At 30.3% G+C, this 25,588-nt stretch overlaps 1 protein-coding gene across 1 annotated transcript; it reads right to left on the bottom strand.

Moving 5' to 3' along the window:
• Positions 1-16,109: 16,109 nt before the first annotated feature.
• On the bottom strand, positions 16,110-24,342 carry LOC119668406 (SOX domain-containing protein dichaete). Its single transcript, XM_038077895.1, has 2 exons — positions 23,642-24,342; positions 16,110-16,802 (listed from the first exon to the last, which is right to left on the bottom strand). The coding sequence occupies exons 1-2, from the start codon at positions 24,100-24,102 to the stop codon at positions 16,280-16,282; spliced, it is 984 nt and encodes a 327-aa protein (XP_037933823.1). The 5' UTR covers positions 24,103-24,342; the 3' UTR covers positions 16,110-16,279.
• Between the last annotated feature and the right edge of the window lie 1,246 nt (positions 24,343-25,588).

Genomic DNA, 25,588 nt, shown 5'->3' with positions numbered 1-25,588 from the left:
CATTCGATTTGTAAAATACCTATTTTAAAGATAGTATTCTAGTAATACATGAATTCATGCCATACCTTATCGAAGGAATGTTTAATATAAAGAAATACTGCAGAGCAGTATTCCCGTTCTTCGTACGCTTTTCTTATTTTATTTGTTATAAGATTTAAGTGCTGTTCCATTTTTTCTCTATAACAAATTGGTGGTGGAGAGTCAGATTTTAAAAGCAACAGTTTTAGTTGAACTATATTTTCAAAGATTCTATCGAGAGAATAGGCTGATGGGTCTTTATGATAAAGCTGATGTAGGATATTTTCCTGATTTGTAAATCAATATTACAAAATGGCATTAAAAAACTATCCAACATGAAATATTATTAATATTATTATTGTTAGGGAATGTGACACTGCTACCGTCGGGTCTATTGTGCCCCTTCGGGGTCAATAAAAATTAGTATAGAACCTACTTTACAGAGTTTTGTTGTCTCTTCTGTAGGAATATACACTCCCAGGAGCCTATGCCGTATGTGCATTAGTGCAGGGCATTCTAACAGCACATGTGTGGCCGACTCCTCATTCTCTTTACATAATCTAGTTTGCATCCGTATGTATACCAAGTCTCGTAAGGTAGTATTTTAGTTTACAGTGCCCTGTTAGAATTCCTGTGATGATTCTAAGTTTTACTTTTGATAGGTTCATACAATCCTGGTATATCTTATTGTTGTAGGTACCAATAAGTGGTTTGGATTGTGTTAATTCTGGTACATATCCCAGTAATTTATAAAATATTACTATGAATGGTAAATTTCTAAGTGTTTTCAGTATGATATTATTTACCTGCGATTTGTAAGCATCGACTTTCCATTTAATCTGTATTCGTCAATACACATTAATTTTAAAAAAATTTAAGACGAAATCCTCCATTAACGATGAAAGTATTAGATTAATATATGCCTAGAAAACAAAAGCTTATTTAGTATATCTTTTAGATTGTTAAATAATAACCTGAACCTATAGGTATTGAAAAAAGTAGGGTAAGATAAATTTTGATTTTTAAAAAATTTAAGTTAAGTGTAAATATTATTATTTTATTTTTTTCCTGTAGGAAATTGCAACAATCAATTGCTGAAATGTTTTTTTTGTACTTATTTTTTGCATATCAGTAGAATGTGCTTAGTTAGCAAGAAATTGAGATAATTTTTGCTCCTTTTTATTTATTTGTGTGAAAAAAATGTTGTAAAAGGCTTTTTACTGCGATTTTTCACAAATGACAGAAGGAAACGGAAAAGTGCAACTTGTTTTAAATTTTTATGCATGCAATGCGCATTTCCGCGCTGTAATTGCTCTTTTATCCGCTGCAGCATGTTCAGCAATTAAATCTGACTGAACAATTTCACATTTAATTGCTCTTTTGTGTTAACCAAAATATAAATTTTTCCACCAAGAACCCAGTCCGATAGTGATGGATTTAATTAATTGCGGGTATTGTGTTTTGTGGATTGTTCATTTTTTACACTGTAACACTTATTTATTCATGTAATGCACATTTCCAACAAAAAAAAATATATAAATAAATAGAATTATATATTTTTTACTCATGAATATTTAATTATTTTTTTTTTATAAATTTATGGATAGTATTTAATTATTTAAAGAGTAATATAATTTTACATAAAATTTTTGAATTTTATTAAATTTATTTATAAAAATATAATAATATTTATATATAAATTTATAAATTTATATATATATTTATATACTATATATTTATATTTTATATAAAAAGGCTTCAAATCAACATAAATAGATTTGTGTCAATTAGATCGTGTATACGAGTACTAAATATATGTTATATATAAAAATATAAATATACACATAGTAGAAAAAGTCTACGGATATTCACAAAATTTTTCTAAAATTACGCATAACTTTTTTAATTTTTACTCAAATTCATTTTTATTTTCCGATTTATTTTAACCAAAGAAACAACAATAAAGTTGCAATATTAAAACTAAACAGTTATTCTTTAAAAAAAATTAAACACAATTATATGCAAAAGTAGCAATTTTTGAAGTAGAAAAAGTCTACGGATATTTCTTAATATTTACATTTACCGCTAATTTAAATTCGCTTGCACGCATAAAAGTGTCATTAAATGATATTTAATTATTAGTTGACTTCCTAAAGAGTCTAAAAATTAATCATTTAATAATATTTTTTTATATAAGCAATAAATTTTTACAATATAAAATAAAAGACGTGAAATTAGTTTTAGTGCGCGACAAATAACTGTTAAATTTTAGAAAGATGACGTAAGCCAAAGAAAATTTGCTGAAGATATTGGTCGTCAATATTCATCTGTGCAGAGAATTACAAATAACTTCAAAGAGACTAGTACTTACGTTTCTAAACCTCGCACTCGCCGCCCCACAATTTTGACAAATAGAGAAAGACGTAGCATAATCAACCAGGTGAAAGTAAATCCAAGAGTAACAGCCTTCAAACTAGCTGAACATATTGCCGAAATACTTGAAAACAAAATATATCCTGATACTGTGCGGAAAATTTTGAAGAAATGCATATATTATACCCTGATTGCAGGAAAGAAGCCATACATATCCAGATATAATAGAATAAAATGATTAAGCCGTGCAAGAAAGCGTATAAATAAACCTATAAAGTTCTGAATATGAGTTATTTTCTCCGATGAGAGTCAATTTTAAATATTTGGAATCAAAGTTAGATAACTTGTAAGGAGAAAATTATGCACAACCTGTGATAAACCGTAAACAGTAAAACGTGTTGGTGACGGCGTAATGATTTAGGGGTGTATAGCAAGTAATGGTGCGGTTAGACTTGAATTTGTACAAGATACAATGGAGAAATATGGTTTTCTAAATATTCTAAAAACAAATTTGAAAGAAAATGTCAGAATGTTAGGACTTGAGGCAACCTTTTTGTTTCAGCAGGGCAATGACTCTAAGCATACCGCAGTCATCGTACGGATTTGGATGCTGTACTATGCTCTCAGGCAACTTCAAACACTACCAGAATCACCAAACCTTAGTCCTATAGAACATCTGTGGGTTTATTTGGAAAATAAGATTCGCCACCATATGTTTTCCAGCAAGGATATAGCAAGAAACGTCATCAAAGAAGAATGGCTAGAAATAAACGCACAGGATACTGCAAAGCTAGTTGAGTCAATGGAAAGACGCTTAACAGGGGTTATTAAATGCAGGGGTTATCCCACAAGCTTTAAATTTAAGATTTTTGTGAATTTTATTGTTTTAATGTAAATATTAAGAAATATCCGTAGACTTTTTCTGCTTCAAAAATTGCTACTTTCGCATATAATTGTGTTTAATTTTTTTTTAAAGAATAACTGTTAATTTTTTATATTGGAACTTTATTGTTGTTTCTTTGGTTAAAATAAATTAGTAAATAAAAATGAATTTAAGTAAATATTAAAAAAGTTATGCGTAATTTTAGAAAAATTTTGTGAATATCCGTAGACTTTTTCTACTATGTGTATATAAAAACTCATTTTATATTATTTTAATTTTTACTGACCATATAGCTGTTTCGAGTATTGTCAAATACCCATCATCAGTGGTCTTGGAAATAATTGTCGTATTTAATTATTTGTAAATAATTTTTTGAGACTGCAAGTACCAGTAATCGAACTTGTGCCCTGCCAAATTTGAAGTTCAGAGTCAGCGCACCTTAATCAACTGACCCAAAGCCGTATTTGACTTTTTATGTTCGCGTATTTTTCTGGAGTTTAGTTAATTTGCTGTGAAAGTATGATTAACAAATTCACTTGCTGCGTTTATAGTAGAACGAAACCATTAACTACTGCGGAATAATTAAATTCATTAATCATATTTTTATTTTTATTTTTAATTTTAATTTATTTTCAATATAAACACATCAAGTGAATTATTTCCAAGACCACTGATGATGGGTATTTGGCAATACTCGAAACAGTTGTATGGTCAGCTAAAAATTCAATTAATTAAAATAATATAAAAATAATTTTAGTTGTTGTATCTCACTACTGTTCGGAATTTCTCTATTCTTCTTGATTCTTCTTCTTCTTGAGTTAGTGCTATTAGGTACTTTTACTCTATAATGGCTGGGGGCTTATCTCTACCTCACACTAGGCTTTAACTAGGCTAAAAAAAAATCATATCATTTATTTGTCTTTTAGTTGATGACGGACCTTAAATCAGCATATCTTCCTGAGAGTCCAGAAGTGGACTTGAGGGTTGTAAGGGCGGGGTTAATTAGCGTATCAACTTTAGTGAATAATTTTAGAGCTCTGTCTCTGATATATTTTTTCACTGAATCAATCCTAAGATCTCTATGTATGTCTGTTGATCTAATATACCATGGAATCTTAAACAGTTTTCTTAAAGCCAGGTTTTGAGCTATCTGTAATTGCTTTAAGGTAGTATTTGAGGCTTTGCAATATGTAACACATCCGTACAGTAGTGCAGGTCTAATTACTTGCGTGAATTAAATAGCGGCTTTAATAATGTAGAATCTTAGAGCAGCTATTCTGTTTGTATTTCAAATGTTTAAGCCAATTAAATACCACAATTTTTGTTAAACTTAAAATAGTCACTTATGTCATATTGACGTTAAAGTCAAATTTAATATAAAAATTACTATTTATTTAAAAAGTTTACAAGTTTGATTACTTCAAGAATAATTTATACTATCGGTTATTAAATTTTTAAACAATAAACTTCAATCATTTTTAATGATTTTATCTATATTATGTTTAGTAGTAATCAATCAATTAAGTAGCTGCTATTATAAAAATTTGTTAATTAATAAATAACTTGATTGCGGAGTGTATTTGTTGTCGGGTTAAATGATGGTTGAACCTGATTTTTACCACATTTGCTTACAGATTTTACATTTTTTGTAATTGACTACAACATCACCTTACAAGACTGTGAGGAGAATGAGGAGTCGTCCATACGTGCTGTTAGAATGGCTTGTGCTAATACACAAACGAGTTAGGCTCCTAGAAATGTATATTCTTACAGACGAGGCAGTAAAACTCTGTAAAGTAGGTTCTATACTACTTTTTATTGACTCAACAGGGCTTAAAGACCTACTAACATATAAGCCCAGAAAAGGGCACAGTAGACCCGATGGTCGCAGTGCCACATCCCCTAACAATAATAATAATAATACTTAAGAAGAACACTTACGAAGATCACTTCAGCAGGAATTATTTTCTTTAACCGCATTACAGAACTTCTTAATTAAAGACATTTTGGTCTGAAATGTAGATTCTCTTGCTTTGGTGAGGTTCAAACGATTGTAATCCACAAGGTTATTAAGTTTCTAATGTTTTCGATTCAATTCTTTTCTATTAAAATTTAAAAAAAAAACATTATTAGTAGCAAATGCTTACCTTATTTAGATAAATAAGCACTTTATTCTGTTAAGTTAGTGAAAAAAATGTATATAAATTAGTATAGCCTTTACATCATTGTAATATTTTTAAATTTGTTTGTAAAACTTATATTTTTTTTTATTCAATTGCTTTAATTTCTTATAAAACTAAATACACAACAAAAAAAAATCAGACATAAAAAATTTGTTAAATTTATTCAATGAGTTTTACCTAAAGATAAATAAATTTTATTATACAGTAAGATAAAAAAATCGTAAAAGGAATTTGCAAGAAAATGTATTTTTTCTATTTGGCTTATCAAATGCATGAAATCCGTTCCTCCAGAATTTTATAAAGGAAATCTGCGGCACGCTCTATCTCACGCCCTCAAAGAAACCCTATATTAAGCTCTAAAGCACATAAAATTAACACCGCACCGTGTAGAAACATTTACGAGTATGTTTATGCGACTTCTTGCGAACATGCATGTTTGCTCTATTCACATAATCCCATTCGTCCTGGTACATGCGATGCGAATGTGTGTCCTTAAAGCTCTTCGGCAAATGAAGAAATTATTGAGTGCGGTTTAACAAAATACAATTTAATATCTTTTTTGTTTGTTCTTTTCGAAGGGAACGCATATTCTCCCACACGGTGGTGTCGTCTTTCTAACGAGCCGGGATGAACGCGTGGTGATGGTGATTATGTTGACTTATGAGTTTTTTATGCAAACTCTTCGCGGGTACAAGCGTGCGCTAATTTACTTCTTCACTTTTTCAGATATTTAATGTGAATTTTTCTTCTTTTTTTCCACAAATTTTTTATTTGTCTTCCACTTTATTAAGAAGGCAACGCATTGCTTAAGCGTTTTGGTTTGTTCTTGTCAGAAATTGATAAAATGATTACATATGCTTTGAAATTTACTTTAAATTTATTACAACAGATTATTGTGGTGATGATCATTATGATGCCAAGCAGTAACGAGAGGGTGATGGTATCGGTTAACAAAAGGTTGGGTGGTACAGCATTAAATACTGCATTGTTTTTCCCCATGAACCATTGTTAAAAATTTAAATTGATTATGAAGAGATTTTTGTGTTTAAATAATGCGAAAGTATCTAAATACAAGTGTTTGGTAATAAGTACTTTTCGTTGTTTAGAGTTTACAGTTTGCACTTTAATACAATAATTACATATTTCTCTATGAATTTAAAGTTGAAAAAATGTTTATTGAAATAGCATTTAGAAATATTTATATTGAATTGGTGTATCGTAGCTTATATATCAAAAAATGTTACTGAAATGTTCGACTTTTTTGTGTACTGAAGATTTATTTCGAATTTCCTTTGTATGCACATCAATGGATTTGGAACATCTAATATCCTTTTGTAAAGCGAAAAATGCTTTTCATGTAAATTCAATCTAAAATAGAACAGGAAATAGAATCATTTATTTATTTGTATTCTGTTTTGTTAGAACTCATATTATTGGAAAGAATTGTTATATGAGTTTTTGTTCTGAATTAAATTTTATTTCAGAAAAAGAATAATACATGAATTAAGTTCTTAATGCAAGGTTGTATTTCAATTTTATTCACATATCATAATTTCGTCACGAACAAATTTATTTTTTATGATTGATTTTGTCTTCTACGAAGCACTCTCTATTAAATAAACCTTCCTTGGAGTTGTTTAAACAGAAAGAAATCGTACGAGACCAAATCAAGGCAATTCTGTGACTTTTCGATGATATTTGACCTCTGTTGACAAAAAAACTCATAAAAAAGGGTGGACAAATGGAATGTGCGTCATCGTGTTCCATTTTTTAAGATCTAACAATCTACAGATCTACTGTCAATAGCGTAGTTTTTACAAATTTCAACGTATCGCTTTAAAAATTAAAGAGAAAGTTAATTACAGGCTTGTCTCCTTAGCGACACTTTTTTCAATAGTTTTTTCGATACTATTTTCGATACTATAATCGATACTCTGTAGATAATTCTAATAACATGCTGCATCTTTAGCATGTTATTGTTAAATAATACGCTGTATCCCGACCTAAAAGATCTATTGTGCGCCTAAAGTCCAAACTAAAACAAATGTAAACTATTTATAAGTCTCGTAATTGCTGTAAGCTGAATTTTACCTATTTGATTTGGGACTAAGATCTCGCTTCCATGGTAGTCTAGTCTACGTTTTGCCGTCACTGGACAGTTACATATAGTATGTTCTGATATTTCCTTCTCCTCACGACATAATCGACAGGAATCATTTTTTACACCTATAATATTCATGTGTTAATTGAGTCTATAGCGTCCTATAAGAAGTTCTGTGTACATTTAAAAATCGTTTCTGCTATGGTTAAGGATAGCGTCAACTTTGATGTGTTCAGGATCAGTGAATCTTCTTGACTACCGCATGCCTGTTTAGGCTCTCCAGTGTTCAAGTACATATTTTGACTCTCGTTCACATAATAAGTTATTTGTGATCTTTAGCATGAAATGGCTAAAGCATAATATATTTGCCTGATCTACAGATCAATTTAGTTTCAAAAAGTTGAGCCGCACACCGGTTCCAATCATTTGGTCGTTAAGTTTATTTCCCGGAATTCGGATGCAAATGATCAGAATTCATTAGTTTAAATAAGAATGTTTATTATGAATAAACGTTTTTTTTCATTTAAAACATACTTGTCTTTGCTAAATATTATATTTACCTACTCTTTCATCATATTTGTTTATTTTCTAGTATTTTAGAATGTATGAAATATTTATCATATATACTCAAAGCCCTGCAGTATATCTTAAGTGATTAAGAATATTTTGTATTGGTTCAGGTTTTACACATTGATATTAAATGATCCTACTTTTCATTTTTTTGTTGACATTTAGAGTTGTTTTGATAGAGCCCTGAAATTATTTGCGAAATCTGACATACTTACCAACACCGCGTTATCAAATCTCAGAATGGTTACAGGCTCCTCGGGGATGTATGCAGATCTGAAGTCAATTATTGCTTAGTCTGATGAAGTGATAAACAATAATCTAGTCAAGGCGTAAAGAGGGGTTTTGAAGAAATCTCGCAGTTAATAGAGAGTAAAAGTGCTCAGGTGCACTGACTCAACTAGCCTCAACATAATAATAAATGTTTTCTTCACAAATTATATTGATATGTAAAACACAACTTTTAAGTATGTTACAAGATTTTTTGCTTAATTATAGTGATGAATTTGAAAGAATTATTAATTATTGAAAGATTGATTTTACCGTTATATGATAACATTTAATAAAAAAATTCCAGTTTCTTTTCTGACTTTGAGTTCACTTTAGTACTATAGTTTGCTGCTTGAATTGCCGTAAGTCCCTTCTTTTGAGTTTATGTCTAGAAATGCTTGCGTTTAAGTGATAATTAGACTTTAAGGGAAAGAAGGAATTCACATAGATGCATATCTGTTGAATATGGCGTAACGTGCATTTACATAGCGTTTGATCACATCTTCCTTGTTCCATTAACTCCTAGTGGAGCATAGGGCCTTAACAATTCCCCTGAACCGTATTCTATTTGAAGCTGCCGTGCTGATGTTGTGCCATGAGTAGTGTGCTGATGTTAGTTCGGCATTAATTCTTCATCGCCATGTTCTTGAAGGAACGCCAGGCCAGCGACTGCCTAAAACTAATGAGTAAGTTTGATCACATATCATCGGATAAATGCATTCGAAGTATTTCATGTCTAATATTTACAACGAGTAGATGGAGAATCTTTAATTTCAATCTTTAATTTCCAAAGTATCTCATAAAATATTGCAAAAACTATGTTAATTTTGAACTTTAATATAATAGAGTATTTATTGACTTACCGATTTAATGTCCTTATTGCCTACAGACATCCCAAATATTTATTTATTGCATTAACAGACTTAAAGTTTCATAAATTTGTGGAAAAATGGTTAAAGTTTTTTCACACGCAGTTATCAAATGTTTAACTACCTTGGAAATTTTTGATATCTGGCAAAAATTCAATAAAAGCCGTATTGTAAACAAGAAAATCATTTGATAAAAAAATATGAAAAACTGAAAATATTTATTTCTTTTATCAAAGCGGATGTGAGTGTGCAAAGGAAAAATGAGGAAATTTCTCCCTCAAAAAAATAAAGAAGAAGTTCTATTAAATTATATTGAATATTATTGAGTAGTAACAAATGAAATGCTAAAAAACAACCAGTTGTAAGCAAAAACAAAAACAAAAATCAACATCAGCCTCAGCCTCATCATCACCCCACCCCACCCCACCCTTCCTTTTCGAATATTGTAGTAACAAACCGCATTGCATTGTACCGTACCGCACCACACGCAACAAATCAAATATTAGTATCATTTTTTGTTTTGGCTTTTCTCATTCCTTAGCTATTCTATTCTTGTTGTTGTAGCTTCAGCTTCAGTTTCTTCGAAGTTGTGTTACTTCATAAAACAAGTGCTGCTCTTTCTTTACAATCTCCCAGTAATGTTGTTATAACAGTAACAACAGCAACAAAACCAACAACAACAACATAATAATAACAGTAGTAACGCGATTACGATTTTGATAATGATGATATTGACTGTTGAACCGTGCGAAATGTTTTCTAATGGGGTGGAAAATTAAAGCCCTCAGTAACAAATTATTTTCTATTTTGGCAAAATTTTAATAGATTTTTGTAGTTGACATATTAAGTAGTCGGTATTTATGATTACATTTTAGATTTATTAGAGTTTTTAAATTAATATTTATAAAAATGTATTACAAATACCGAAACAAAAAATGTAAACATAGTTTCTTTCTTGCAGACACCAATTAATTTTGTATATATATTTAATATAATAACTTTTAAATAAAATTAAAAATTATTAAGTAATAAAATTATTCTAATGGCTTGTTACTTTTTATTAAGACAAATACAGTCAGCGTCAAAATAAAGTGTACAGTACATTTCTAACATATGTTTGCTTTATTCCAATAGTTTAAATAGTGTTGACGATAAATATTTTACTTTTTCATAAAACGTCATACAATTCTCTTTAAATTAAAAAAAAATTTACTTTGTTTTACAACAAAAAAAACAACACACAAAAATTGTGAATATTCCAGATTTAAATAAATAAAATTAATTTAATAAATAAAAAGCTTAAAAATTCACACTTTAATATTTTGTTTGCTTTTCGTGTTTGCATACAGAACTACTTCTAGCCTCTTCGGTATTGATTCAGCTAAATTTGCTGTCATTTCTGCTGAAATTTTCTGCCATTCATCCAACAATACCGATTTCAGAGAGTCTATGCTAGTGACCCCTCTTTTACAAATTTTCCTGTCTGGATGTTTCCATAAATATTTAATGGGATTGAGGTTCAATAATTGTAGGGGATGGTACAGTTGTTTTGATGTATGGTACAGCAGCCATTCCTTAACAATTCAAGCGGTATGTTTGAGTTTCAATTCTTCGATATTAGATCATAATTTTCCTTTTAAAATATTCAGGTAATCCATTTTGATCATTCTATTATCAATAAACACCAATTTATCACTCCACTTGTCGTCAAACACCCCCATACTTTTTTTGATACTTAGTTATAAGCCGTCTATTTAGATTGAAAGATGTTTTCCACAGTAAACTTAAATTAGTTGAATAACCATTTATCACAATAAATAAATATTAATATTATTTATTGTGATAAATGGTTATTCAACTAATTTAAATTTGTTGTAAAAAACATCTATCAATTTAAATAGACTGCGTACATTAAAAGTGTTTATGTGGTCATTTGAATTAGATTGCTGTCCATAATCTTAATGACTACCAAATGCTGTCTTTAATGGCGCGAAGGCAGATCTGCATGGTATGGCTCTAGAAGCGATACCTTATTATATTCATTAGATCTTTAAAAACTTTTAAATTTCTACTTACTCAATTATTTCTTTGTAATTCTTCTATTGAACATTCCATATATGTATTTTAAAACAATATTATACAATATTATATTTATACAATATTATAAATAAATTTAAAATCCAATATATGAAAAAAATCAATGTAATTATATTTGATATAACGAAATATAGCATTAAATGTGGTTTTTTGTATAGACATCTGGGTTTCTGGCAATAACGAGCTTAACTTTAATAATAGTTGTTTTAAAGGATTATTAAAAAATTTTATTTTAAGCGTCTTAAATAGTATATAAAAATTATACATATATATATACAAGAATTATACATAGAATAAATAGACAAATGTATTTTTTTTAGGAATCCTTCCACAAATTTCATTCTTAAAGACGGATTTTCTTAGAATGTACCTGTAGAAAGAATAGTTTTAAGAAATATTTTGAAAATCTCTCTTTTTCACAGAAAAGGAGTGGAATTTAACAAATAATATTCATAGTAAATGTGATGAAGACACAGAATTCGTATCTTTAAAAATAAAAATTTTTAATGTTAATTTTTTCTTGCCGAGAGTGAGGCGTTTTTATGACGAAAAGAAACTACTTAATAGTTAGATGGATTCGAATAGCAAAAAAAGACAAGGACAGAAATTTTATTTAATTTGTTGAAATTTTGCTGACCAGACAATACTGTTTCGAGTATTGTCAAGTACTTAATATCAGTGGTCTTAGGAAATATTCGAATTTCTTAATTAATTTCTTAAGTAATTAGGATACTTTTCTGAAAGGATTCTGTTGTTTGTTAACTACTCCTTAAGTAATAGACCTTTTACGAAAATTTTGCGAATCATGCAAAGTGTTATGTTGGTACACTCTTTCTTGACATATGGCACAAATTTGACCGTCATCTGTCAATTAGTTTGTTTACAGCAGCTGTTAATGTGAGACAACCTCAAATGCATTGTTGTATGCGATTTTTTGACCAAACACGACACCACTTTCATCGCTCAGGCACTTGAATCGGTAAAAGAGAATTCGCTGAAGGAACTAAAAGCCATACCTTTACGGGCCTACGAAAAGTGTATGGAAGAATGGGTTAAGCGTTGGTATACCTATGTGTATCACTTCAGAAGGAGCATATTTTGAAGGAGATATAATAAATTTAAAATAAAATTTAAATTTGTGTGTTTTATTTACAAAATCCGAGTACTTTTTGGTCAGAAGGTAAATTGCTTGGACTGCAAGTGCTAAGCTTAGAACTCGTGACTGTCAAATTAGAAGGCTGCACAAACTTCCAATGCTCAAGTTCCAGGTGTTTTGTCACATTTTACTTTTTAAGTGACACTAACCTTTGTTTTGCAAAGTGTCATAAAGTAACCAAATAGCCGAATACCCACACTTTGGTTTCTTCTATCACTAAGTGATTATCACTAAAATTGTCACAAAGTAGCTGTGGGGTAGAAAAATTTAATAAGAAACTTACAGTTTTTATCAAGATTTCTTCTAAACGACATGCTATGCTCTTTTGCCACTCGAATGTTTTGACTGTGGCACCAACAAAAGACAAGTAGTGCGGGACCGTTGACAATTTCATTGTATAAATATTTTTATAACATTTTCCACTATGAGAATCGTATCCGTACGATTGTGGGCATCATGAACTTTTGTTTGAGGTTAAATACTTAGTGTTTGTGCCAATATTGCTTGAAACTAAAGACGACGTCGTAATGAAAATATTTTTGATTGCAGCTTCACAGCTTCACAGTGAAGCGAAAGGCAAAGCCATTTGTGCATGTGAGAATTGAAAATGACCTTGTGCTATCAGCGAGTGGGGAATGAAACGGAAGTGCGACAAAGTCGATGGCGAAGTCAGCAGGCGCAACGACACACGAACGAATTTTGGCATTTTAGTTCGCAGTGCCATTCGCCGCCATTGGCGGTGGATTGTTCACACTACAAAAACTTCTTATCAGTGCGACAGTAACTGGCAGTTTTGTGTGGCACAATTGATATAATGACAGTTTTGTGTGGCGTGGCCAAGTTTGACGTGGGGTCGGCTTGTTATTTCAGCTTTTGTTGAATATTTTTATTGTTAAGTTTACAAAGCACATAAGAGGTCAATAGTTAATTTTAATAAGGTTGTTTGCAAATATTGGGACATGGGGAACGATTAGTTTTTTTCAAATCAAGTTGATGTATGTGTGTATGATGGGTCATCATGGACTGCGTTATCATCTTAACAAAATGGGTCTGTCCGAAGAGATAGATTGTCGACTCTGCTTAGAAGCAGACAAGATTTCCAGTCACTTTCTCTGTGACTGCCTAGCCTTGTTCTGTGCCAGGAGGAGATCACTACTCACTTCTTCTGATATTAGGAGATCCTCAACGGCTGATATTTTGGCTTTCATTCCCAAGGCGTAGTGTGGTCTGCTCGGTTAAGGTCTGTTATAGCGCAAAAGATCAACCATGGCCGCAGTTCTTCGCTCCGTTGGAAGTTGGTACTCTATTTATTTCTATTCCATTCTATTTATGCATGATGTATGTTGCCACAGTCATAATACAATAATTAGAAAATTTTTAATTTCCTCCATTGAGAATTAAAGAAGAGCTCAACAAATACCAGTCAGAAACTATTTTTATTTTATTCAAACAAATGGGTTGATTCTTTTGTTCTTCACCGTAGTGTTTTTATTTTTTTATTGACAACTTTTGTTAACTTATTAGAGGACATCCTTCTGGGATTTGTAACACTTCCTTTTCTATTATACTTTTTCTCATTTATATTGTCTCGTCACACGAGTCCATTGTGCGCACAGTTCATAATCCCATAGTTGAGTGCGTACACAAGTGGGCGTTTAAATTCAATTTAACATGCATAAACGCCTCTGCTTATGCAATGAAAAATTAAACTATGATGTTCATCCCCTTTTTCGTTGAATTTGTTTCAATGAATATGTTTTTGGCAGTGCGTCCGCTATTTCTCTGCTGATTTTTATGTTGCCGTAATTTAACCTAATAATAAACGCATCAAGACACAATTTCGAGATTTTTGTGTGCTTTTGTAATTTGTTCTTTACAAATGGGCGGCTGGGAGTGTACCGCTTTCCTCGTGACAGTTGCGCTATTTGTGCTCATAGGCTTTGTTTGAATTTGTTTTGAGTGGTTACAAGTGTCGTAATTAATCAGACGGGAAACAGTTGCAGTGGCTGATAAACATTTGGGAAGAGTGAGAAGATTTTGAAAACAACAGCAATAAGAAGCTTAAAATTGTTTTTAAATTGAAAACTAGAAATTTGTTATAATCAGTTATATATCATAAGTTATAAACTTCAACAAATTATCACAAAATTGGATTGTATAAATTGTACATTGTATTCACTAGCGTAAGCAGTACAATTATTGACGATTTGATACTTAATCTCATAAACTAAGAAATTAAATTGCAATTAACACAATTCAATATGTTAAAGTCTTTAGGAATAAAGAAGAATCCCATTTAGGAATTCAGATTGAGGGGCAGCAGAGTAGGAGGTAAAGGACCTGGTCATTGCAAGTGCAAATTCTCATAAACTGAGAAATTAAATTGCAATTAACATAATTCAATATGTCGAATAGTTTAAGAACATAGAAGAATCCCATTTCAGAAATCGGTTTTAGGGGCAGCAGAGTAGAAGGTAAAGGACTTGGTCATTGTAAGTGCAGGGCATTTGTTGCAAGAAAAGAAATAATATCTTTAATAATGTAATAGCGCGGATTTATTTTCGAACTAACAAGTATCCTGTAAAAATATAAAATTTTCATAAGACCGTACCTGTTCCACAACCTTTCAAGATGTTGTAGAAAGGTGACACTTTTTGGAAGCAGTTAAGGCGTTCTCTAAACAATTTTACAGTTCCTGTAGTTTTACTAATATATCATTTTTATTTGATATAACTTTATGCAGTAAAGCGGATAATAAGTTTTTTGTTCTTAAATTCAAGTTTGTTTGGAGACAGTATACCATTTTCCACTTATAGCAAATTATTTTCTATAATTTTATTATAAAGATTTCGGACGTCTGCTTTAATAGTGCATTTGTGAAACTAGAAAAAGTAAGAAGTGTTTTCAAAACAGAGAGTTCTCCCATGAAATATACCGTTTCCCACTTTGAGCAATGTATTTTCTATAATTTTAGTATAAAGATTTTAGACGTCTGTTTTAATACTGTATTTGTGGAACTAGAAACGAGTAAGAAGAGTTTTTAAAGCCGAGAGTTCTCTTATGAAATCACCATTCCAGTATCTATAAAATTCGCTGGCTTATTTGCCTATTCGTTACTTTTAATATTTTTTTGACAATTAATTAAAAAAAATATATTTTTAATATATGAGTGCCTATTATTATATCACAATATAGTTAAGTTGTCGAAATTTATGCAATTAACTTCAAAAGTTATTTTATATACTTTATTGAATTTTTATTAATTTTATCACATTAAAACATGTTTAATTTTTTTTAAATACATTTTAAAGATTTTCTAATTCAAGAAAAATTAAACTTAAATATAATATAAACAAATTTCTATTCGTGTTAAATACAATACTTGTTAATTGTTTCTAAATTTTATTTTTCTATAAAAAATATTTTTACTTTCACTTAAATATAATAATTTATTAAATCAGTAATATAATTTAAGTAAAACAATTTTAAAAACAAAAACAATTTTTTTTTAATTAAAAAGGTATTTAGGACGTTTTCAATTACTTGTATTAATTTTTAATAATTTTTTACTTAAATAAAAGCACATTATAAACATACTTGATCAGACGTTTAAAAATCTTTTGTATACAATATATTCATTTTTATTAATTATATCTTCTACTATATTCAAATATATACTAAAACATCTTAGTGTTTAAACAGCATCACCGCACTTACTTCTCAAACAGCATGTTCGGCGGCACCATACCGCAATGGGGTTGGTCAAATAATATTAGGTGGCGCCGTTTGTGCACTTGTCAGTGACAAAGTTGGAGATGATTTGGCAGACTTAATGCAACCGTAAGACGATATGCCTGTACTACTACTACTGGGCGGAGAAGGAGGCGTTTCAGGACTGATCAGAGGTGTGCAACCAAAATAACGCCATGGATGGTATAAGCTGCCAGCGTACATTGCCTGTAGACGCGCTTGTAAATCCAAAGCGATTGTAGGATCTAATGGATAGTGTGAGAGTGCAGGAAAGGCATTAGGCACGCGTGGTGGCATATTCAGAGTTAATTCCAATGGTGTGCCAAAGCCGTATTTTGCACTAAGTGTAGGAGAAGCTTGTTGGTGAGCATGGTGTACACTGTTGGCATGATGATGTTGTGCACTACTCATGTGTGTTTCCTTCTGTAAACCATTTTGAGTACCGCCATTACCTGGCACTGGTGACTTGTTTAACGATTTCGGTTTGCGACGCGGTCTATACTTGTAGTCGGGATGTTCTTTCATGTGCAGTGCTCTATAAAAACAATAAAATATTACAAAAATTTTTATTAATATTATTAAATAAACTTTAAAGTAGATATCGATGGTATTTGGTACTGTGTACTGGCTTATGCATTAAATAAAAAAAGGTTTTGGCCTCGCTTTGACGATAATGCATTGATATATTTATGTTTGTATGCCCGCGAGTGCGATAATGATCAAATATTCAACCATAAAATAAAGTTTTATTTATTTAAAATTATTTTTTTAATAAAACTCATTCCTCTAGATTTGATTCATATAATATAATTCAATAAGTTTCGATTATTTAGATTACAATTGTACCTTTGCATTGTTTATTATTTTTATTATTTTTTTTATTCATGTTAAAGTATTTTGGTTTGTTTTTTGTTTGTTAGAGTCTTATAGTCTTTTATAAATTATATGTTATTCCTTACATTTCGTTATCTGAAATATTTGTAAATATTATCGCTTAAGCACACCTATTTAACAATGTATTCCCTTGTTTGACCATAAAAATTTGAAAGGGAAACTATTGTAAGACATCAAAAGACGCTTTTTGTGTTCAATTATTGTATATATTTTTTCATATTATATACACTAATATATTTGACTACCTTTTATTATTTTATTGTTGTTTTGATTATGCATTCTTATTTTTTTATTTATAAAATTATTCTTAAGTTGCGGTAATGAAATTTATTCACTTCAATCGCGTGTTTTGATATGAAACAATGAGATTAAACGCTTTTCGAATAATTTAATCATAAAACTTTTATAATATTTTATTTTCGAATTTACTGCAGTTCATACTAATTATTGACCTACTAGAAGTAAAGAGGACTATAAACAATTTATGAAAATATAAAAAGACATGCTATTGTTTCTTATCGGTAGCAGTAATTCAAATGAATTGCAAATATATTCGCCGAGTTTTTGAGATTTCAAACACTTTTATTTATTTTTGTTAGTCATATGAATCATATATTTAATTATATACAATTGATTAAAAACATAAATTTATTATATATATTTGATATTTTTAAACAATAGTTTTGTATTTGATATCGCTTATTTATTATTTCCTATGAGACAGTGCACTCACAAGATATTTGCTATTATAGTAAGTTCTTTATCAAAAAAACATAGGGTGTGTGAATAATTTTGTGCCCGATGGATCCACTTAGGTTTATTGGGTCACCGTATGTGCTACAGTATTATTAGCAACCCAAGGGCTAAAACCATTTAGAAACTTCGACAAAGCTTATGATACTATATAGAGGGAGGTCCTGAAGTTCGCCAAGATTCTCAAAAAAGAAAGCCTCAAAAGTGTTAAGGCGGCTCTGCACATGCCGGACAAAAGCAAAGCAGATAAGAGGCACTTTCATCGTCATCGTCACAACTGGGGCAGATATGGTTGAAAGGGAGATTTGGTCTCCTAGTTTGCCAAGATCCTCAAAAAAGAAAGCCCCTAAAGTGTTAAAGCACATGTGCCGGACAGAAGCAAAGCAGGTGAGAGATACTTTCATCATGTCACAACTGCGGTAGATATGGTTGAAAGGGAGATTTGGTCTCCTAGCTTGGTTAACTAAAATGCAATGACCTGTAAGTAAACCAACTGCAAGACTGATATCTCTACGGGGCATCTCGATGAGAGAGTTTGGTTTCCTTTTATTGCTGTGTGTGGCAAAATTGCATACAGATGCCTGCACAACGTTGAGTCTTCCCATCTTTTAATAAAAAATTCGTCACAGGAAGAACTCAATACCAATTTGCATGATCTCAACGATTTACCCAGATTGTATAGGTGTTCTGAGTGGTTTCATGAAACACCCCGTGTTGCTAGCTTGTCTGCTTTGCAATTGCCGAAAATATCCCCCTGACCGGGAACCCAGATTAGAGAAACATCAAACTGTGTCGACATATCATTTAGAGATGTGTAGCAGTCAAAGACAGTCCTAGATGTGGACTGAGCTCAAGGGCTTTAAAGCAGCTTGACTACCCGATAGTATGTATATATTTCTTTCAAGTATATTATCTATTTTTAGACAAGCTAGAGTTTTCTTTATGGCAGTCACTTCTGCCTGAAAAATACTGTTCTGAAAGTTAATAATTATAGGATATATTCAGCCCTTTTAAGTAAATTCCACTTCCTAACTCATTCCTAGTTCTCGAAAAATGGTTAGACTATCATCCAAGGAGTGCCCAAGTAAAAAGCTGCAGCTTCAGCAGTTTAATAATCTTTCAAAATATAATATTAAAATTGTAAGCTCGTTGTACTTCATACATACATTTAAACATAGATGTATTGACTTTTTATAACAAGTGAACTATACACAATCATATATAACAGCAAAAGTAAAATAATGGATGGCTGACTTCTGAACGGCCAAAAAGTGCCACCCGTGATAAAAATATCGAAAAGTGATATTAGATGATCATGGAATAAAAATCGCAAACATTCTTACATTTTGCAAGTATTGCGTAAAGCATTAGAAAGCTCAGTGCATTTGGTGACGTTGAGTTTACACTACAAATGCATCGGTTGAAACATTTTTAAGACCGGATTCACCGTTTGCAGAACAGTTGCCGAAATATTTATCCACTTCTGACTCAAAAAACAATTAAAACAGTGGTGAATAAGGTGAAAGGGTTCCGTAGAAGGTGAAGACTGTGGTGTTGATCAGGAACGTTAAGCCTATTATACTAGTAAGGGCTAGAGAATGTTGCCAATTTACTACACAGAAAATATTACAAAACAACTGTTGTAATAACAACTAAGCAATTATACTAATTTAGATAAATTAGAAGTCATTACTACTACAGAAACTCGGACGTATTTTCAAAAAACATTAATATTTATCATCAGTAGTCGCCATATTATTCCCCAAATTTAGAATGAAGTACTAATATTTGGTTGTCAAAGTTGATTGTTTAGCTTAGAGACTAAAAATACTAATCAAATAAGAAGATGATTTGATATCCGTCGTGAATTGATATTCACGAAAACGTTAAGATGATGCACTATTTAACGAGTTTAATGAAATTGAGTTTAATTATTGGACAAATTGTGTATTGCATCAAGAAGGCATTATTTTTAAAAACAAAAAAAAATTTATCAATGCTAATTCCTAATAAAAAGCTTTTATTTTCCGGTTGGAAATTAACAACCAAAAAGCATGTTCAAAGGAACGAATTGTAAGGAGAGATCTAAGATAGTACCCAGAAAATTAAATTAAAATTTCAATTTAAATGGATGTACGATTATTTAATAGTGATATATCTAACATATGCGTAAAATATTGTCCAGAAAGTAATACGTTCTGTAAAATCACCAAAGTAAGTGGAGTAGACAGAATTTTGTCAATTAGTGATTAAGTTTGTTTAAAAACCCATTATTAGCAAATAAAAAATTTTTTTAAAAGATTTTTGACCAAGGATAGATGATCTTGAAGAAAAATTAGAGAATATATATATGTCCGAGCAAACTAAAAATATTATTACAAAATATGTGAACACAAGTTTTGTTAGGATGAGGAATACTGAATCTTGTAATTTCAAAGTAAGCTATTTTCATTTAAATTATTTAGTTCATTATTTTATTACTTAATCCACAACTTATAGTATTCTATAAAGCACGTATTCTCATACAATATTAATTTTTTAGTCAGTAACTTAGTATATAGTAAAAAGTTATGCATAAAAATACACAATTAGAGTTACTGTTATTCTTAAGATAACCTCTTTTAGTATTAGGTACATGTTATATATAGGTTTCAGATAGATCTCAGTCTTGTTTATCAGAATCTCAGTTTTCTTACTCTACGCTTCATGTTGGTTCAATAGTACTACATGTTGGTTTTCATATCTTTTTTACCACATGAGCTAAAATTGTTTTAACAAAATCATCAGATCATTTTAACAATTATGTGATTAGGTCTTATTTTTCTGAGTGTATGCGCTAACCATGCTTCAAATTTGTAGGTTGACAAAGCGCGTGTTCATGCTCCCATCAACATTTTCACTTGAAAACAAATATTGCTCATTGGCCGTTGATGGAGTGACATCAGCCAGGAAAATGGAATAATGACTTAATATAATAAATGGGTGGAAGATATGCCTCATGGCAAGACAAGAGCTGATAACGAAAATTTGAGTATATTTAGCTGGCAGCCACTATTAATTGGGACTAATTATTAATACTCGTATTTATATAGAATGAAGTAAAAATTAATAAACAAGAATGAATAACATTTTTATATATACAGTAAAAAATTCCATAACTCAAACTTCTGTAACTCGAATTTTCTATAACTCGAACTAAATAGAGTGCAACAGGGTTTAGAAAGTAAATTACATACAATTACTAACCATTTCCTTGCTAAATGGTACTTTGAGTTATGGAAGTTTGACTGTATTATCTTCATAAACGTTATTACAATTATGGCAATACTGATCTGGAGAAACAAATGGCTATATGTTAGATAGGTCATACGTCTCTTTCATAATGATAATCATAATGAAAATGTAACTGGCAAACCACTCAATGTGGAGCAATTTATAGACGAATTCACACCGAATGTCAGCAGTATGGATCATAGTAGTAGATTTAGCACTGAGTAATTTTTCAGTAGCGCTATGGCGCAACATAAGATGATAATTATAAAATGTATTATATTTTCAAGAGGTAAATAATAAAACCTGTATTTAAAAGTGTTTACCTAATGTATATATATAAGGTCAAAAATATACATTAAGGCCATGTTATGTAGAGTGTTATGGGCATATAGCGCTGATTTTGTACTTTAATGAAAATGAAAATACATAAGCTATATTTAAATTTGTAAATTATTTATAAAAATCCGTTTATTTTAATTCAGTCAGAAAGTTGAAATTTATCTAAAGAAAATATTTTTCTATCTAATTTTACAAATTTTGTGTTGTCAATATAATTTAAATTGTAACTCAGCTTACTGTGATTAAATATTGACAGCCACATTATTCCCCCTTTCGAAAAACAACCTTGCGATCGTAACGCGAAGTGTATAACTTCTGGTCATGCTTATGAGTAACTGAAGGCTTAATCTCTTGTTCCTTAACATATTACTCACTGAAGGCTGCTTTGAGGCGATCCACCGAGATGTTCGCTTTTCTTCCCTTAATATCCACGACAAAATACTTATTACTTAAGTACAGTGAACAGACCTTCGTATGGAGCTTGTAGTGGTTTACAAATCATGGAATTTCTGACGAAAACCTGATCCGAGGAATAAAGAGCTTTTTCAATGAAAACCTTTCCACTAGAATGATGAAAGAACTCACAAAGCAGAAAAGTTCATTTGAAAAAAAGTGTTTGAGAATTAAGATTTTTTCAAATTGCTAGTTGTTAATATACGAGTACAATAGTCTATTAACAGTTATTAGTCAATGGTCTGGTTGGTTGATTGGTTGCAGATAACTTCCATGTACCTCAATTAGCGATTTTTCGCCGTTTTGCTACCATATTCCTCGCAAGAACCCTTGTATAGAAGATTGGAGACTAAATCTATTTCGCCGAATTTAGATAATTTAATAGGTCTTTCGTCTTCACTGATGAATAGTCTGAATAACCATCAAAGAAGTATCTTTCTAAAAACCTATTTCTTCTGCACACCAAAGTCATTCACAGAAAAAATGTATTAATGTTTCTTTTTCCTGCGGGTTTTCACAACTTCTACAGTGAGGATTATGGGGAGTGTGCAGTTTCTCTGCGTGGTTTTTTAAACACGAATGACCAAAAAGAACTGCAGTAAGCCTTGCAGTATTCTCGCAGTCTCTTTTAATGAGTTCCGAGGATCTATTTTTATTTTAGGCGGAAGTCATGTTAACCTGGAAGTTGCACATGACTTCAGTCAATGGTCAGTTTTAAATAACCAGAAAAAATTTAAATTTTTGGTTTACGGAATACGTTTTCTATAGTAAAACATAAACGTATATTGTAAAATTTATTTAGATTGATGAATTTATTCATATACATATTTGTATATGCAAGTATATATAAAATATTTACGTTGAATAAATGCTAAAAAAAAATTATTAAATATTTTATTACAAATATTTTATTATTTAAAAATTTTTTTTATTTATTTAATTTGTTTATTTTATTATTATGTTATCAATAAATTCGAAAGTCAATAAAGCAAAATTGTTCCACATAAATGAATCTATAGTACCAATTTGAGCTAACCTATTTCAATATGAAGCAAAGTTTAAATTAATTGTTGGTAATTTTGGTAATTAATACATGTCAAAGATTTTTAACATTTTAAGACCCGCCCTAATGAATTAGCAATTGATATTTAGACCATAAGTCTTAGGTAAGAACTAATAATCAATAAAAGGATTATGACAGCTAAAATAAAATATCTGTAAACATATTAAATGAAGCGACTAACTTACGCCCCCGAAAAATATTTGTAATTAAAATGTTTACACAACCAAAATTTTAAACAAATATTAAATAAAAAAAAAAATAAAACAAATTTTTTTGTTTCCCTAGTTTTTAATCATTTTTAGTGATAACCCAAGAAAGCTTCTAAGTGCAGGGGAGCGAAGTGCTGAGGGTCTTGAATTTAATTGTTTCTAAATAAAAACTAATTTTTCTTACGAAATTGAAGTGTTGACTTAAGATATGAGTTCAATGAAAAAGAGAGAAACTGTTCAGAAATAAAATAATTTGAATAGGGGAATTCGCAACAATAGACCTCATTGTTCTCTACTAAAAATATCTACAGACAATAAAAGTAGAACAATCGTCATTCACAAAAAAGCAGTAAAGCCAATAACAAACAAACGAAATCCAACTAAACTCACCGTAATCGCTTTGCCTCATCAATGAATGGTCGCTTTTGTCCTTCGGTTAGCAATTTCCACTCGGCGCCTAGACGTTTCGATATCTCAGAGTTGTGCATTTTTGGATTATCCTGCGCCATTTTGCGTCGTTGCCCTCGTGACCATACCATAAAAGCATTCATTGGACGCTTGATGTGGTCGTTCTGGTGATGGTGTGACGCATTATGATGTGTGACATTTTGATGATGAGCATGCTGATGAGCATGCTGATGATGCTGATTGTGTGAGCTGCTGGAATTTGCTATTGTGGAATTGTTGCCCATGTTGGCGGATGTGATGGCGTTGGAGTTTGTTTGTTTCAATGGTGAACTCATATTGAGCACAACTGAACTGGCTAATTGCGTTGGCGATGAGGAATTACTGCTGCTGCTGTTGCTAATGCTGTGATTTTGATGTTGTAGAATTGCCGAAATGCTCGTCATTATGCACGTTTCGCGCTTGTGTTGAAATGTTGTTGTGTTGGCGGAATGAGTCCTTTTTGTTAAAGTTTAAATAGAATTTACTGACTTTTTCTGGTACTTGTTGTCCGTCGTTTGTGTTCAGATTATGCCGGGGTTATTTACAATTTTATTATCGGTGGGTGCGTCAATTCTTTTTTTTTTGTTTATCAGAATGATTATATTCTGAAACTTCCAAATGAAGTCTGTATGTTTTGTTAAATGTTTGTTCTTTCTTCGAATTCTTTAATAATCTGTAAATTTAAAAGAATAATTTAAAGCATTTTTTTTAAATATGAAAAAATTTGATTATTATTATAGTTATACATAGATATATAATTATAGATTATTTTTATATATTATTATTTCTAACAAACAACAAAAAATTTTCTAACAAAAAATATAGTTAAACTTGAATTAGTTACATTTATATAATAATATTGTTTCTAATTTTTGGCTTGTTTTTAAACAACTTGTTATACTTTAGACTTATTGTAGTGCATATTTTACTTTTATTTTTTACTTATTTTTATTTTCAATATTAGTCGTAATTTTTTCTTTCAGAGTAACAAAAAAATACTCCCAAATTATGAAAAGAAACATTTATAGCAATAACAATGCTCTTAAAATCTTCAGAGTTAGGTTTGACTCGTAAAAATTTTTACGTTTTAAGTTTTAGTGCAGCTAAATTCAAAAATAAATCTTTTGTTAATGTTCATGGAAATATGTTGCAAATAGCCAGTCATCCGTTAGAGTCATATGAGTATTTCATTTACTAATAAATACAAATACATGAATAAATAAATAATTTTAACTATATATAACAAGAATGTTAAACATTGTGCTTTATCATTTTCATTTCTTTTATTTAAAGTAATTAATTTTTATATATCATATTTTACACAACATAACGAAAATCATATGTCAAACGGCATTTAATATATTTTGAAAATGATGTCAATTTATTTCAACCAGACTTAATGCTATTTTTTTACAACTCTAAAAGAAAAATTACGGCTATTATAAACAATTCTTATAAGGCAAAAGTTAATCATGATCTTGAAATCTATATTTAATAGTTATTCATACGACATTTTTACTTAATTTATCGGCAAAAAACTTTTGGGAATAATTGCTGTTAAAGACCAATGCGCTACACATATAATCCAACGATATCTTTCATAAATCGATTTCAAATAAATAAATTATAAATATAAAATAAAAAAGCAACAATTCAACGTAGATCAGCTTTTAATAAAGATTAACATGTTGCCAAATAATTTATATCAAATCATTAAAATGTATTTTAACTCATATTAACAACTATTGGATAGTTTCCATTTATTATTATTATTATGTTGGGTGCATTCATGATTCACATGTTATCTGCAGCACTATGACCAATTTTTTTTTTTTAAATTTTTTATAAGGCTTCGGATATACATTTCTAATAGTTCTTGAAAGTAATTGA

The sequence above is a fragment of the Teleopsis dalmanni genome, chromosome 1 (genome assembly GCF_002237135.1).
Source record: "Teleopsis dalmanni isolate 2A chromosome 1, ASM223713v2, whole genome shotgun sequence".
Lineage (NCBI taxonomy): Eukaryota > Metazoa > Arthropoda > Insecta > Diptera > Diopsidae > Teleopsis > Teleopsis dalmanni.
Note: the sequence above shows the minus strand (reverse complement) of the source record. Positions and strands in the feature narration are given on the sequence as shown.

Excerpts from the sequence above, each read along its gene's own strand:
- LOC119668406 (XM_038077895.1), bottom strand. The coding sequence starts at position 24,102 with ATGACGAGCATTTCGGCAATTCTACAACATCAAAATCACAGCATTAGC. Across the intron at positions 16,803-23,641 it reads GATGAGGCAAAGCGATTACG|AGCACTGCACATGAAAGAAC; the intron begins GTGAGTTTAGTT and ends TTGTTTTTATAG.